Here is a 17561-nt window from a genome sequence, read left to right on the forward strand (position 1 = left end):
AAAGCCCATCATTAATGGTCAACATATCAGTAAATGACTCCTGTCCCAGTAATGGTCAACATATCAGTAAAGGACGCCCATCCCAATAACATGTCGAGTCACCAAAAGGAAAACTAAAAACACCCTCTTAGAAGATGTTCCTGTAGTATTGACCTTACATGTATAAATACACCTAGTTAAGACGTAGCTAGCATGTTCCTCTCTAATGCCCATGTTCCACTGTGTTTCTCAGAGGGTCTACTTCTTTCTTCCAATAAATTCAATCTGTGCCTCACTTTGACCTTAAATTCTTTTCTGCAATGATGTCAAGGACCTCAGGGCCTAAGTTAAGGTCCACCTCTCTTTTGGGGAACCTCCTTGGGACCCCTGTCCTAGCAACAGCATAAACAAAAAGGGAAATCTGCAACATGATCTTAGATAGTAGTCATTCCCAACATACTGCAAATGAAATTCAAGTTCTACTGCAATTATTCCCAATTTCCAATTTTCACTGAAAATTATATTACCTTGGAGGGAGGGGAGTGGCTTGTACACTCAGTTTTATCAAATGCAAAAAGGGTAGGAATGTCAGTTCAAAAGAATATTAAAGCCACATAGGGAAGAATCCAATAAAGCTACTGATAATTAGGAAAATGTATCCTACATACTTTTTTCAAAAGATATCTAAGGAATCTTCATTCAACAACAAGTCTTTATCAAATATTATTTGTTAGAACCTATTCTAAAGCTGGTGACACAGAAGAATCAGAACAAATTCTGGCCCTCATAGTTCATCGTGAAGTTTACATTCTAGCAAGGGGAATAGATTATCTAATTGCTAGAAGATGATAAGTGCTATTCAAAAATAAAAAGAGTAGGGTAAAGGAAAATGGCAGTGCTACTAATAATGGGAAAGGATGTTAGCAATTAAGATCATCTCATGAAGAAGGTGATATTTAAGGAATATCATCCTAGCTGAAAGTAAGTCATGCCAATATATGAAAAGGAAACATTCCAGACAAAATGATAAAAATAAAGGTCCTTAGGCAGAACACATCTGACATGTACAAAGTACAGCAAGGTATATGGGGTAACTAGAGGGAAGTGGGTAAGGCAGAAAGTAGGGTGTGGGGAGGGGATACATTCTTCACTTTTACTCTGAGATGGCAGAAACCAGAAACTTTTGAGCAGAGGAATGACATGATCTGACTTATGTTTTGATAGGATGGCCTTGGCTGCTATATTCAGAATAGACTATGATTTGAATGATGGACAATAAAAGGTTAGGAAGACACCCTTTAAAATAAATAATAATGCTTCTTTCCAAAGGTGTCTGATACTAAAGATTTCAATATAGAAAATCCAGAGAAATCTGACACATAGCTGCCATTTTCCAGAAGAAATAATACCTGGCACAGGAAATTAACCTACTCCAAAGGATAATCCACAAAATACTCTGCTGGGGATTGGAGGTCAGAGAATATTTCCTAGATTTTTAATGACAGAACATAACTACATTTAGTTACCACACTCCTATGGATAAGTACCAATGGGAATACTCACGCATTCATTATGTGATTTACAATGGTCCGTCAGCCATCCTAAGGCCATCTACCCATCTGTTATTACTGATTCTGAGAGTTTCAAGCATAATAATTTTGTAGTAATTTTATGGTAAAGTAATAGTATTGAATATTTTAAATACTCTCCTTAAAATACTAGAATAAATTTAAAAAATCTAAAATATTTTTGACATTTCATTTATCTAAAAACTATCTCATGTAATACAATTTAAAACATAAGGTCAGAAACCAAATGAAGAAAACAAGAAAAATAAATTACAGAGCCTTAAAATCTTAAAATATTTATAAAATCTTAAAATATTTATAAAATCTTTAAAATATTTATAGTGTACAGGTCAAAGAAAGTAATCATCATCTTTTATTATGAATGTTAGATCCCCATTCATTTTAAAAAATGTAACATTAAGAGTCCATTAACAAAAGGGAGTATTTTCAGGATAGAAACAGCTAAAAATAAATCCATAGAAAAAATTAAAGGCAATAAGGATATTTATAATATAGAAAAACAATTTAGAAAAACAGAGGGTAGGCACACAGAGGTTATAAGTACCTGAGGGAAGAGAGGTTGTCATTATCTACATTTCATCCTAGGACCAATGGAAAAAAAGTGATAGGGGAATGCAGTTTGGTTCAAAATAAGATTACTAACAAATAGTTTTGCAAAAGAGAATTAGGGGTGGTTCATACACACACAAACAGAGCTGTTTGCCACCAAAAATGTGGATTCCTGCATTAGGGAGTGATTATATCTGCTTACTTCTAAGATCTCTTACAAGCTTACGATTCTATGGTTCTAAAACACAAAGGTGAAATTCAAGGAAGTTTTCTTGTGTTATAATTGGACATGCAGGTATTTCTGAATAAATAAAAGGTATTTCCAGCACTTCTGCTCATTGCACCCTATTCTAACAATAAATTCCCATTATAAAATTGTAGATAAGTTCCTCAAGAAAACGTTTGGTCCATTAGACATAATAAAGTCATGCTTAAGAGCACATTAAAATACCTGTTTACTGGAAAAGTATTACTCAAGATACAACAAAATAAAAATAATCAGAATGGTACACTGTGTGAAGTGGAGGTAACCAAAAGATAATAAGATAATAGCTCAATGTTTTGAGAATTCAATTATGTTTCTCTCTGAGTTCAATGATCTTTAAGACCAAGAATATTTTATTCAAGGTAATTACTTTATAATTTCTACAATCAATAGAATATAATGGCTTCTTTACATTTATCTTGGTCCCAAAAGAGTTATAAAATCACATGACCATATCATAGAGGAAAAGTTACTTTGTTAATTTTGTTTATAGACATTGTACTTTTCTTTAATCACTTTTCTCTATGGTTCTACAGTAACCCTGTAAAAACTTAAAAACAGCAACAACAAAATACCTTATCTTTTCCCTAAGACCTTCATTGTCCACAAGATGAAAAAACAAATACTTATTCATTTAAAAACTAGTTTTTAAAGCTCATAAGCCTTCTAGCCCCATTTGGGCTAAGGAACAACTAGGCTTTTTTTGTGGCTGGGCACTAAAATCAGACATAAATTACAATATCTCAAAATCTGACAAAAGTAAATTTAAACATATACCAATTTATTCATTTTTAAAAAAAACATTACAGTGAAATTCCATAAAGGAATAACTTAACTTCTAAAATGTAACAGTATTTATTATGCATATTACACACAATTAATACAACTATTTTACTCACCAATTCCATTAAATCTTTTAACTTTCCAATTTCTTCTGGAATGGATACCAATTTATTATTACTGACGACCAAAACTTTAAGGGGAAGATCAAATAGGTATTTTGGCAATGTTGATAGAAGATTTCGACTGAAAAGAAAAGGCAGTCTCACTATAAGAATGTCTGAAACTTGACGTGTTATGTTGAAAAAGAACAAACTGCCTGGAAAGTAAATAATAAGCTTTCGCTAAGTAACAACTACTATTTAATGATTGCTTACTTTGTATCAGGCATACATAAATACCTTACAAGCACTGTCTTATTGAATCCCCACATTAACCCCACAAAATAAATAGCATTATCTTCGCCATACAAATAAGAAAATGAAGGTAAAAACTGGTTAAGTGACTTGTCCAGCTGTAACAAAGATTCAAATATAAGTTTTACCGCAAAGTTTGTGTTATTATCTATGATCATGTCCCATATACCACCAGTGCTCAAAAACTCGTAATGATTCTTCTGAGCTAGAGAATACCAGAACCTTGCTCATCATTTCAATATATTCAATACTTTCATGCCTCTAACTGGGGAAAGGCTCCAAGGATAAATCTGCATGTACTATGTTCAAATTTAAGAAAGAATGAATAAGACTGTCTTTAAAAACATGCAGTAATTTGGGCTGGGGCTGTGGCTCAGTGGTATAGCATTCATTTGTGAGGCACTGGGTTCGATTCTCAGCACTGCATATAAATAAATGAATAAAATAAAGGTCCATCAGCAATTAAAGTTTTTTAAATGCAGTAATTCTAACTTACTCCCTTTGTTACAGTTTACAATAGAACAGACTACTAGCACCTTTACCTCTGCTCAAAGTTGATAACATTTCTATTTCTGTGGATTCATTTATAACATAACAACTAACACTTATTAAGGACTTACTATGTGCCAGGCAATGTCCAGATAACCTCACATGAATTAATTCAACTAACCCTCACAATCACCTATTTTAGGAAGATAGATCCCACTACCAAATTGGAAAGAGAGGGTTCCATTCCATTTACATACTAAGAAGCACTGACAAACAGTAAGTTATTATTTTTTCTATTTTTCCAAGTAATGCTTATAGACCTGTACCTAGTGTTTTATTTAATGTACACAACAACAAAAGCCCAGTGTTTCAAGGGGGTTAAGACCCTTTGCCCCATCTTATTGCTACAGAGGACATCCAGAAACACGAAACTGGTTTTAATCACACAATGCAGACTTAAAAAAAAAAAAAAAAAAGACAATGCCCCTCAACTAGTAATCCTGGCCAGGTCGCTGGAATGTCAAAAATACTAGGGGCCTGTCACAATCCTTCATACCATCAGGGTCAAGCAGGTTCCTTGGGGAAATGGTCTGTCTGGAGCCCTTCGCCCTGGAGTATACAAGGATATTTCTGCAAGATTCTACTAAAAAAGGGAAGTGTATACAGTAAAAGAATTGAAAAATCATCTTAGAGGTTTATCAAGATATTTTCACCAAAACAAAATAATAAATGGGAAAATAAGAGCAAACTCATTATAATTCTCCCTCAGGTCAATGAAACAAAATCAAACAAAAAAAACTTTAAAAATCAGTTTATCTTTTTCCCTTAAGAAGCATGTTAATTAAGATTTATCCAGAATCTAGTTACTTCCTACATAGCAAATAAGTCACTAATCATCACTTTTATACTACGTGTTTTAGAGAGAATCAAAGGAAGCAAGTCACTAGAACAAATTTTATTTCAGTATAGTTTGTCAAGAATGTTTATGACTATAAACAAAAATCAGTAGTCAACTTTTAGAGATTAAAACAGGATGGGGGGCTGAGGTTGTGGCTCAGTGGTACAGCGCTCATTTACCATGCATGAGGCCCTGGGTTGGATCTTCATTACCACATAAAAATAAAATAAAGGTATCATGTCCACCTACAGCTAAAACACACACACACACACACACACACACACACACACACACACATATACTTTTAAAAAACAGGATGGAATTAGAGCAACTTTCAGTAAAACTATGCTAAGAAATGCCATACATGGTAATACAGAAATTTAATTCAGTTTTTGGCAAATCACTTTTTTCATAAAGGAAAAAAACTGAAACAAAAACAAAGACAAAATATAAAAATATCTCACTTTCCTCAACTCTATCCTAATCCACGCCAAAGAATACCTGCTTATACAAAGGAGCAACTCAAATAAATGATGCTTACAGAAGTAAATTTCTCTCATACAATTTTAAGTATAATGTGGTTTCAGTTAAAATGTTTGTACTGCCAGGTAACACCAGTGGGGGTCATATAAAAGAATTAATTTAAGTGCTAGGCATGGTGGTACACACCTATAATCCCAGCAACTCTGGAGGCTGAGACAAGAGGATCACAGGTTCAAGACCAGCCTGGGCAATTTAACGAGACTCTGTCTCAAAATAAAAAATAAAAAGAGTTGGGGATATGTAGCTCAGTGTTAGAGCATGAGAGCTTGTGGGAGGTTCTGGAACCAATCCCTCAGAGATACTGAGGGAATGACTGTACACATGACTTTAGGTAAGTAGCTTAACCCAGTTTGCTCATCTGTAGTGTGGGATAATAATATTACCTATCTCAAAACACTGTTAGGAGATTAGATGAGATGATATGGGTAAAGTGTTTGGAATACTGCCTGGCACATGGTAAGCACTTACTAAGGATAAAAATCAATTGTCATCCACTTCCAAACTTTCCAACACTCCCATCCCAATCCATCCACCCTTGAAGAAGCAACAAGTCACAAGAGTAATAAAAATAATTTAAGAACTGATTCTTTATAATGTTTCACTGTAACTATGGATTCATATAAGTAAATGGTTATTATGGTGCTATGATTTCAGGAAAATATTTATGGTTTAAAGCCTGGCTACTAATGAAGTCAAAGGACTAGCAGGCAGGCATGGACATTACCAGGAAACCTTTTAGAAATGCAGACCTCACAGCAAATCTAAGGAATTAGAATCTGCTTTTAATAAGATCCCCAGATGATTCCTGTGTATTTCAGTTTGAGAAGCACTGCTCTAAAAGGTCAAGACCAAATGCCTACAAAGTAAGGTAAACATATAAAAAATACAAATAAGATATTGTTGAGATAAATATAGACTACACAGCCAAACCAAACACATTCTTTTTTTTTAAATTTTGATTCATTGTACACAAATGGGGTACAACTATTGTTTCTCTGGCTGTACACGAAGTGGAGTCACACCGTTTGCATAATCATATATGTACATAGGGTAATGACGTTTGTCTCATTCTGTTACCTTTCCTTCCCCCCACCCCCTCCCCAAACACATTCTTTTGTTTACTATAAAGGATTAAAACCATAATAAAACCCAAAATTTATTTTAAAGAATCAGTTCATTACCTAATGTTAAGGTATGTTAACATCTGCAGGTTTTTAATGGCTTCAGGAATGGTTTTGATGCAATTATGATACAAATTTAATGTTTCAAGAGGTGCAAACAACCACACATCAGAAGGAATTTCTGTAAAACGATTTCTGGAAAGATCTGAAAAATAAAAACAATGTTTTAGTGTTATAAATACACCAATATCTATAATAATTAATAGAACTGTTTTCATATTTGTTCAATCACGCAGAATCTAAGCAACCATTTAAAATATAAAATATTATCCACCAACACCTTGAAGACAAAAAACCACAATCACTTAGAAATATATTCATAGAGTATGTTTACTAACAAAATGTACTTGATATGCTTCAAAATCTCTAAAATCCAAATATAATATTTATATTCAAAAATGTCAATGAGGAATTCTCTGAGCTTTAAAAAAAGACAATAAAACCTCCCATGATCCACATCCCCCTCATTTCTCTCTTTATTCTTCACAGTCAAATTTACACAATTCCACAACACAACTAAATTTTGTACTTACCATGAACTTCTTGACCCAGTATAATTTGGTTTCTATTCACTCTCTCATATCCACTAAAATTACCAAGAGCCTCCATATCAATACTCCATTCATGTGGAAACATTCTCCTCCCTTGGCTTGGAAGACTATCCCTCCAGACCTTTCCTATTATCTCTCTGGCTACTTCTTAGTTTCTTTGATTAGATTTTTTTCCACCTGTATCATAAATGTTGGTGTTCCCAAGGACTAATGACAGAAGGTACTCTTTCCTTCTTAAAATACACACCCTACTGGGTGATTTCATCCAATCCCAAGGCCAAATTATATGTATATACTAACATATTAACAAATTACAAATTAAGGATATGCCTAAATATCTATGTTCCAATCTCCATCCGATCTTCAGGACTTCCTTTTTTTTTTTGATAGTGGCACTAAACCCAGGGTCTCACACATTCTAGGCAAGTATTCTACCCCTGAACTACATCCCTAGTCCTTCAGGACTTCCTCTTGATGTCTTTCAGGCACCTCAAATTTTATAAATGTAAAATCTGAACTGAGATCTTTTTCTACACCACTATTTCTCTCATCTCAGACAACGTCACCAACATCTTCCTCATGAGTTGCCCAAGGTAGAAACCAGGCATACCTCCTTGAGTCTTTTCTCTCCTAAATTATTCCAAGCATACACAAATATACTTCCATTCATTTAAGTATTTACAACCATTATTCCTCCAAAGGTTTATTTGTTATATAAAATTTTGGGAAAAAAAACCCTTATGACATCATGTGATATGCTGAAAACGTTACTCTAAAAAAGTTTTCTATTTCAGCACTATGGACCTTTTGGCTGGATAACTTTTGGGGGGGTGAGGGGGGCTATCCTGAGCATTGTAGGATCCACTGAATACCAGTAACCCTCTAGCTCTGAAAGTCAAAAAATGTCCCTTTAGGTGCAACCCCACCCACCCCTGTTGAGAACCAATAACTGAATAATCATCTAATTAATTAACTTATCATAGAAATATACTTTATTTATACTAGTTAAAACACTATTATTATGTAATATGAAAACTGGATAATTTGGGTTCTTCTTGCTCCCACTTTAGGATGCTGAATAACTTAATAAAATGATAGAAGTAGAAATAAAAGTTACTACAAGTTACTAGAAGAAGAAATAAAAGTTTCTCAATATTCTGGCTTACCTCCTCTGGATACTCAAGCATCATATAGTTCTACTGAGAGGGAAAATGAAGTAATTGTTTTTAGTTTAGAATATGTTTCTGTTTCTTTTATACTTAAGGTTCTACCTCTTATTCTTGTAACTTCAGAATCTTGGGAGTTGAAAATTACTGCTTACAATTAATTTGACATCCTAAAAACAAAATTATGCCCAGTTTTTTATTCTGTATAATATCTATTAAACTAGTACTTAATACTAATAAATATGGTGGTCCCAGAGATAGATAATGGTAGTTTGATTAAGATTACAAGAACAGGGAAAAGAGAAAGTAGCTAGAATTTGAAATGTATTTTAGAATTAGTATATAAGAGGGAATTGCAAGGGATGGGGTATGTGAGATAAATAAGAGGTAAGAATCAAGGATGGCATGCAGGATTCTGGCCTAGGCCCCTTAATGATGTTTTCCAACAAATTAGTGGAGTTGGAACCAGATTTTTGTTGTTGCTGCTATTAGTGAGATTTCTGTTGTGTTTTCTAAAGCAGAGGTGCAATCAAGGGTCAATTTTATCTGAAAGAGACTCAAGGGAGATTGTTACATGGGCATCAGACAGTTGATTCTGCATCTTAAAAGTGAGGTCTAGGATAGACATATAAAATTAGAAGCTGTGGGAGTATAGTCAGTATTATAAAATCATAGAAATAGAAGAGCATCCATCCCCTAACATCAGAGTATTCAGGCCATCTGCTGAGCCCAGTGGTATACACCTATAGTCCCAGTTATTCAGAAGGATAAGTAGAAGGATAAGGCAGGAGGATCACTTGAGTCAGTCCAGGGAGGAGGGAGGGAGGGAGGGGGAGAGAGAGAGAAAGAGAGAGAGGGAGAGAGAGAGAGAGGAAGGAAGGAAGAAGTAAAAGAAAGAAAAAGAATGGGCCATCAAGAAGGTCAACACAGAAACTAAGTAGAGAAAAAAATAACAGAAAAGACTGAAAATAATGGTCAAGAGAAAATACAGTAATCCATATGATAAAGACATCAAAGAAGTTCAAAAAGTGACAGGAGAAAAAGTTAAATGTCATTATTAAGAATGATTTTGGTCTGGAGATGTAGCTCAGTGGTAGAGTACTTACCTAACATGTATAAGGCCCTGGCTTCTATCCCTAGTACCACCAAAAAAAGAATAATTTAATGAGAGCTTAAATACTATGAAGACATTACTTTAATAACTTCCACATTTTTGCATGATGCTTTATGTTCTTTTCCTTCCCAAAAAAGATTATTTAGTTAAATTACAGAGTAATAGTACTTACTCCCTTAGGGAATTTAATTAAATTTACATTCATAAACTATTTTCTGGATGAGTTCATCTATTTATTTAGTAAACACCACTTAAAATTACAGGAATTATTATTCTAATTGAATGGAGTTAAATCAAATAAAGCATAAATAAAGTCAAAATTAAAACTCAAGTTATTATAAAGCCTCTAATTAAAGAAATCTAGTTCTAGGGTGTTTCAGATTTTAAATCAGTGTAAACATCCTTTCTAAGCATTTGGTAAACAGAATAACAGTGCCAAAAGAAAAATATAACCATGGAAGGAGAGATGTGAAATAACACAAAATAATTTGTGTCTTAATTTCATGAACAATCTCACTATAACAACATCTCATATTTACCCTGAAAAAAGTGAAGATTAACTTTTATGTAGACATAATGGATAAAATTTAAACTGATTTAAATTTTTCATCTTGTGATGTATACTTGATAAAAAAACCTATATAAGATTAAAATTATTTAATAACCATGTATGTATATCAGGTAATGCAAATACAACTAATAATAAATATATACTCAAGAAATACATGCATAATTGTTATTTTAAAAGTTACAGTAAGAAAAAAAAGTTTCCTGGAGCCTTTGAGTGTTCTTTAAAAGGCAATATTTTTGCAAATGTAATTAAGAACCTCACGATGAGGAGATATCCTGGATCATTCAGGTAGACACTAAATGCACTTATGTGTTCCTATAAGATAGGCTTAGGAAAAGTTGAGGGGAGGGCCACATGAGGACAGAGGCAGAGATTGGTTTATTGTGGCTATGGAATGCCAGCAGTCACCAGAAGGCAGAAGGGGCAAGAAATGCATTGTCCCCTAAAGCCTCCAGGGGGGAGAGCGACACTGCTGAAACCTTGAATTTCACCCCATAAAACCCATCAGTCTTCTGGTCTCCAGAACTGTGAGAGACTAAATTTCTGTTCTTTAAAACCATTAAGTTTGTAGTAATGTGTTATAGCAGCCACAGGAAACTAAGGTACTACATAATAACTGTTTATTAGGATTAATGAGAGAATGCCTATAAATTTTTAACATTAAATACCCTTGTATCATTTTTTTCTTGTGCTGTGATACCTCAGCTAATTAATATCCTTAGGGATAAGTACCTTTATAACCACTGAACTATTTTTCTTTTGTCTCATTTTTAATCATAAATCATATCAAGCAGTACTGGCAGTAAATCAACAATAGACAGATTGCTGTGTACTATTTCCTGCCCTCTTTCAAGACACTCCTTGTAAAACTGCTGGAAGCCTGTTAAAGATGGTAATAGATCGTCTTAAATAATCTGATCTAAATTATGTTCTGTATCATTCTTGAGTTTCAAAGATTAAGGAAGCTAGGGAAGGTAGGAGATAAGTCAGATGGAATGGAAATCTGTATGCTGTCTCCCAAGCTGCAGCCACAAGCACCACAGATGGGTCCATCTGTTGCCCAGTGTAATTTCTGGCCTATTAGGTAGCATTTCTGCCAAAGTATAGAAAATGACTTTCAGAAATAACACTATTATACCATACAAATTATGCCAATTATAGCTTTATCTTATTCAGTACACAAAAGATTGTGAAGTTTTAAAGGTATTTTTTGTACAAATTGTCAAAACTTAAACTAAGATACATGAATTGTCATTAGGTGCTATTTTATAATATAGATTACCATAGTCCCTCCTATTTTAAATAGTCCTAGGTAATATTTGAAAGCCTGCTCTTTGCCTCTGGTAAAATTTCTAATGCTGAAATGTGTTGTTGGAACACATCCTCATCATTAACAGAGATAACACCACAGAATTTTCTGCTTACTAGGAGTTCAAGACCAGCAACATAGCAATACCCTATCTTAAAAAAAATATATATATATACACACATATATATACACACATAATCACACACATATGCATATATATAATTTTCTGCTTAAAGAAACATGAAGATTAATGGAGAAATTATTTGAAATCAGAAACCTAAATTCACATCAATAATAACCTAAGAGGGACTGAGGTAACTATTATATATACACACATACATAAAACCCCATATGCTAGATCAGAATGCCATGCATTTTGTTGTTTCTTGTTGTTGTTGTTGTTTGTGGTGCTAGGATCAAACTGAGGGCCTTGTGCATGCTAGGCAAGCACTCTACCACTGAGCATATCCCCAGCCCTGCAATGAGCTTTGTATAGATTATTTCTAAACACGAGAACAATCTTGTGAGGTAGCTACTGTTCCTCATTATACATATGAAGCAAAGATAGTTTGAATGACATGCTGAATGTTAAAAAAATATTAGTAATAACTAACTGCACTGGGGTTGTAAACTCATCTGTTCTATGTGTGATTTTCCACTGGTTCACTGTTATGACCTTTTGTCTCACATTTCAAATATTCTGGCTTCTATTTAGCTCTGTGAAAACTATAATTTCTACAAAGATTTTTCTGACTAAACTAATACTGTATCATCCTTGGGGTATATCTCAAAGTTCACAGATGTCTTACAGACTGAAAAACAAGAGGAACATTTAAGCAGATGAGCACTAGACTGGATCTGAACTGCATTTCTGATTCCCCTGATTACCACCTATAAAACATTGTCAAAATTGCTTAATTTCTCACTATTTCAGAGCTATTGGAAATGAGAATATTCTGCAGCAACCTAAAATCCCTAAACGAAATAAGTAATAGAAATGAAGAGAAATGTATCAACTTGTACATAATGAATGATAAATAATGTTCATGAAGATCTAAAACACAATGATCATTACATTCATTTCTTATGAATGGAATATACATACAGAATTTTGCTTGAGGAGAGTGCACAAAAATGAGTCAACTTAGATACTTAAGTTTCCTAACATGAAAATAAAAATTGAATGTTCTCTATTCTTTGGTAATTGCTATTACCCAAATATAATACAGTTATAATATATAAAACCTGGTTAGAATGATCTTCCATTTTAAGGCTTCTTTATCTATTTTTCTATCTAAAAGAACTGTCAAGACTAGAAACAAAAGCAACAAGAAAACAGGAGGCACCACAGCTGTCTGTCTAAGCAAGAATGGAGAGTGTCTTTGAAGTATTGGAGACTCTGATGTTGGAGCCTGATGGGAAATGACAACCCCATGGCTCTGGCATCTGCTTTCAACAGATGCCCTCTGCAAAGACAGGTGATTTCTTGATTCAGTATTTTCTAGAAGGGTGTTGTGCTGTCATTCATGACAAGATAATGAACAGTCTATAACAATGAAATCTTATTGAATGAGAAAGATATAATGAGTCAGAGAATTTCTAAGACACTCTATGATGAATTAAAATATTAATACATAATACAGTGGAGAGACAAAATGATTTACAAAATAGACAATTGAAAAACGTTTTGTTTTTCTAGTACTAAGGATTGAACCCGCGGCCTCATACATACTAGGCAAATGCTCTACTACTGGGCTACATTTCCAGTCCTGAAAAAAAAATGCTTTAAAGTCAACAATTATGAAATACAATAACAAGCAGATCTCACCCACCTGCAGCAACCAATGATGGAAGCCTCATTTTGAGCACAGGACCTTGAGAAACAAGGGTGCAAACAAAAACAGATGCTGCAAGGAGAAACCACAGCTGCTAACCAGAGGGCAGATTACATGCACGCTCAGTGAGAAAAGGACTGTGAGTCATGCAACAATTAAGCCACATGGAAGGACAAGACTTTATTAAAAATGGGGGAGGGTGGGCCACTCTATGCAGAGTTGCCTGCAGGAGATTCTACAATGGTTTTCAGTTTCACCAAGAAATAATGACTAATGAATCAGTGTAATGGCATTCAAACATCAAAGTGACATTTAAGAATGGCACTGTACTTCAATACTTATGAATTTTATATATTATAAATATGACACTTTGAATCAATGTAGTATTATTTATTAAATGGTTCCTGGATTAACTTTTTATTTTCCAAAGACAAATATTATAACCTCATCACATAACTTCTAAAATAAAATCCAGATGGAGGAAAAAGATAAACATGAAAATGAACCATAAAAAAAGAAAACTAAAAAAACATTTTATTGAATAGTCACCTAATATTACAATAGGGAAGGACTTTGAAATTATCAAACAAAGGAAAAATTCACATATAAAAGATTTCTAGATTCACCTACTAAAAACCAAATAATAACTTCCATCTATCAAAAGCTAAATGACACCAACAACTCATTGATAAAACCTGGACCAAGGACATAAGCATTTAAAAATGAACACTATTGATGACCAACATCCACATGAAAATATATTCAACCTTGCTGTACTTAAAACAAATGTAAAGATTAAGATAAATTTAAAGGGTTTTAAAGTTACTACTTAGTACTGGCAAGCTATTTTGAATTGGACTTCCATATACCAATGGAGGGAATACACACTGAGGTAACTTTTCTGGAAAGCAATTTGACAATATGAATCAATGGCCATGAAAACATTCATACTCACTGATCCAAGAATTTAATCTCTGGTCATATTTGAAACCAAATAGAGACAAATAAAAAAATCATGTTTATTCCAGGATTAATTAAATTAGTAAAAATTGGAAACAACTGAAATGTTCAATAATAGGGTAAAATGTAAATAAAATATAACTTTACAATAGAACATCTTATAGCCTTTAGAAATCACATTTCGGATTCAATTCCTTAACGTGGAAATATGTTTACAGGGTAATAACTGTAACATTTAGAATATAAACATATTTATACAATATAAACCTACTCTTTCCTTTAAAAATATGCATTTTATACACTCCTATATAAACATTTGGACTAGTGATATGCAATGGGGAGGAGTATGGGGTTATGAAGGAAATATACGAAAATATTAATATTTACTCAGTGTTGGTGAAATGAGGAATGATTTGTATTTTCTCCTTTATGCTTTTAGTTTCCAAATTTTCTATCATAAGCAAGCACTGCTTTTGTTACAAGAAAAACACAACTAAGAGCTGAGGGTGCAGTGCTGTGGCAAAGTGTGTGCTTAGCATGTATGAGGCCCTGGATTTAATCCCCAACACCAATGAAGAACAAAAAGAAAAACACAATTATAGTATACTATTTTAAAGGTATTTCACAAGGCAAATCAAATTTTAACCATATATATCCATTCATAAGAATGATACATGCCAACAGTTATAAGGTAACTATGAGTTGGTATTATATATAGTCATTTTATTTTTATGGGGGATAACTTGATCTGCTACCAAACATCACTGTGCTATGTCATATTATATTACTATTCTACTATATGTCATCACTTTAAAAATATGAATTAAAATAAAAGTATGTAATTTTTAATGTGAAAACTGTCCTTTCATGTACATTACTTTGTTAAGGCCAAAAAAAACCCTGTAACATCTGAATTGTTTTAATTCATCTGCTAATAATGGAAGTGACATCTATCTCTAGGATGTAGGAATTGATTCATGATTAATTTGACTCTGATGATCTTTCTGCCTAAGTGAAGGCTAACTAGCCATCGAAAATCAAGTGGATCTGTTTATACATCAGACTTTTTGTATGAATTAAAATACCTTAGTAACTTTCTACAATGTGAAAAAGGAAAAATTCAATGTAATATGAGAAAAGTCTGCCTCAAATGACTTCCCAGGAGAGCTCTAGTTGGCTTTGGATTCTGAAACAAAAGTAATTCTCAAGGAAAGGAAAACAAACAACAAACAAAGAAACAAAAAAACCCAAATGCAAGCTGCTGTGCTAGACAAAACTAACTGCCTTATCTTTGATTTATCCTGATTAAGACTAATCTTAATTAATCACAGCCAGCATACTGTGACCATTAAAATAATACTATATTTAGAGAGCAAGGACCATCCTTAATTGAACTGTTCAATAGCAAAACACTAAATATCGGATCCTGAAATTAAAAGCAATTTATAGTAAATTGACTAATTATAAAGTAATGACAAATTCCCCAAACCAGTCCAAGAAAATCCCCTTCATTTACGTTAAGTGGTCAAGCAGCCCCTACACATCAGTACAACAGCACCTGCCAGCAAGACCAAATGGATTCCGACAATGTAATACTAACACAGAGAATGCACCATCCGCATGGTATCAGCTCCCCATGTCCCTTAGGCCCACAGGTCAAAACCCGACAGACCAGAGGGATAAAATAAAAGACAACCCACACTGTGTGCTGCTCCGGTTGTTGAATCAACTTTACACTACAATTTTATCTTTGCAACTGAATCTGAAGGAAAGTCCCAAGCCTCACCAGAATGAAGAAAGGAGTTAACAAATTGCCTGGGGGCACCCTCCTATAGGATAGGGGGTGGGTAAGAAATGGCCCTGTTGACAGCTCCTCCCCAATCAGTCTATCTTGACATACACCAGGGAGGGTCAGAGTATTCCCCCAAGACTTGAGTCAAACTACCAATGGAGCCTCACTTATGTGGCCTTTGTGGAGACAGGAAAGATTACCAAGGCACCATGGAGAACCATTCCCTTACAGTTAATAGTCACAGGTATAGTATTAAAAAGTTGGTACATGAAATTTCTGAGCTCCTTCCCATAATTTTAAGTTTAAATTTGACAAGTTGGGGTTGGGGATGTAGTTCAGTGGTAGAGGAAGCCTGCAAGCACAAAGCCCTGTGTTCAATTCCCAACAAAACAAACAAACACACACACACACAGTTAATAAGCATTTACTATCCACTGTTGAGAGAGACGCAGCACTGAATCAAATACTGTAGGGAATTCATATACAGAATGCATTATCTGCTCTAAAGGAATTTAAAATTCCTCTATGGGAAAGCAATGTAAAGCCAAGGGCACAACTGCATTTGGCTGTGTACTCATATTAAATAGTAACTTTTATCTAGCAATAGAAGAACAGTTAAATAATTTATGGTGCATCTAAACAATGCACTTTCTTAGTCCTTTATTTATTTAGGTACTGGGGATTGAACCCAGGGACACTTAACCACTGAGTCACATCCCCAGCCCTTTTTTTTTTTTTTTTAATATTTTATCTAGAGGCAGGGTCTCACTGAGTTGCTCAGTACCTCACTAAATTGCTGAGGCTGGCTTTGAACTCTCGATCCTCCCTCAGCCTCCTGAGCAACTGTGATTGCAGGTGTGCAGCCACAGTGCCTGTCTAGGAAGTCCTTCAAATCCATGTTGTGGTAGAGTATGTGCTTTGCATGAAAGAAGCCCTGGGTTCAATCCCCACTACCGAAAAATAAAATAAAAAATCACGTTGTAAAATATTTGCCTTCAGTTGAACAGTGGCATAAGAAAAACTTTCAGAAAGAACAACTTGGAAAGAGAATATACAATAGACTACAATAGGAAGACTTCCCCGACCCCCCAATCCCCAGGGTCTTGTGCTTGCAAGGCAAGCACTCTACCAACAGAGTTATATCCCCAATCCAATAGTAAGACTTTTAAGGCACCAATAGTACACTGATAAATTTGAGAAAATTCAGTCATTAGGCGATGAGGCTTTACATAAGACAAAATACAATGAACACGTAGAGCTGTTCTTTGTGAGAGCCTTTAAACTTTGATCCAAGTAAGGATGACAAAATTTTGCAACTTGAAGGTCGTAGATCCATGATCTTAACTGTGCCCATGGTAAATGGAGGACAGCAGACCAATCTAAGAGGAGAAAATTAGACCAACACAGACTGAAACATCACTGGCAGAAACCCTAAATCTAATCACAAAATGTGCATTTATCTCCTAATTTTTCATAGACTTCATCTATAAATATGACTTTCAGGATTAAATTTGTTAAAATAACATACTAATCCTCAAAACATTTTATAATTTACTATATTAATGTCAAATTTA

At 34.1% G+C, this 17561-nt stretch overlaps 1 protein-coding gene across 7 annotated transcripts in view; it reads right to left on the minus strand.

Annotated features, from left to right (window-relative positions):
• Positions 1 to 17561, minus strand: part of Lrch2 (leucine rich repeats and calponin homology domain containing 2) — a 129790-nt gene that overhangs the window by 75963 nt on the left and 36266 nt on the right. For all 7 annotated transcript variants that reach the window (XM_047536784.1, XM_047536783.1, XM_047536782.1 and 4 more), the window contains 2 exons: positions 6690 to 6834; positions 3282 to 3408 (listed from right to left, as the gene is read on the minus strand). In XM_047536784.1, the coding sequence (XP_047392740.1) occupies positions 3282 to 3408; positions 6690 to 6834 (272 nt within the window). The remainder of the gene's footprint in view (positions 1 to 3281; positions 3409 to 6689; positions 6835 to 17561) is intronic.

Source organism: Sciurus carolinensis, chromosome X (genome assembly GCF_902686445.1).
Source record: "Sciurus carolinensis chromosome X, mSciCar1.2, whole genome shotgun sequence".
Lineage (NCBI taxonomy): Eukaryota > Metazoa > Chordata > Mammalia > Rodentia > Sciuridae > Sciurus > Sciurus carolinensis.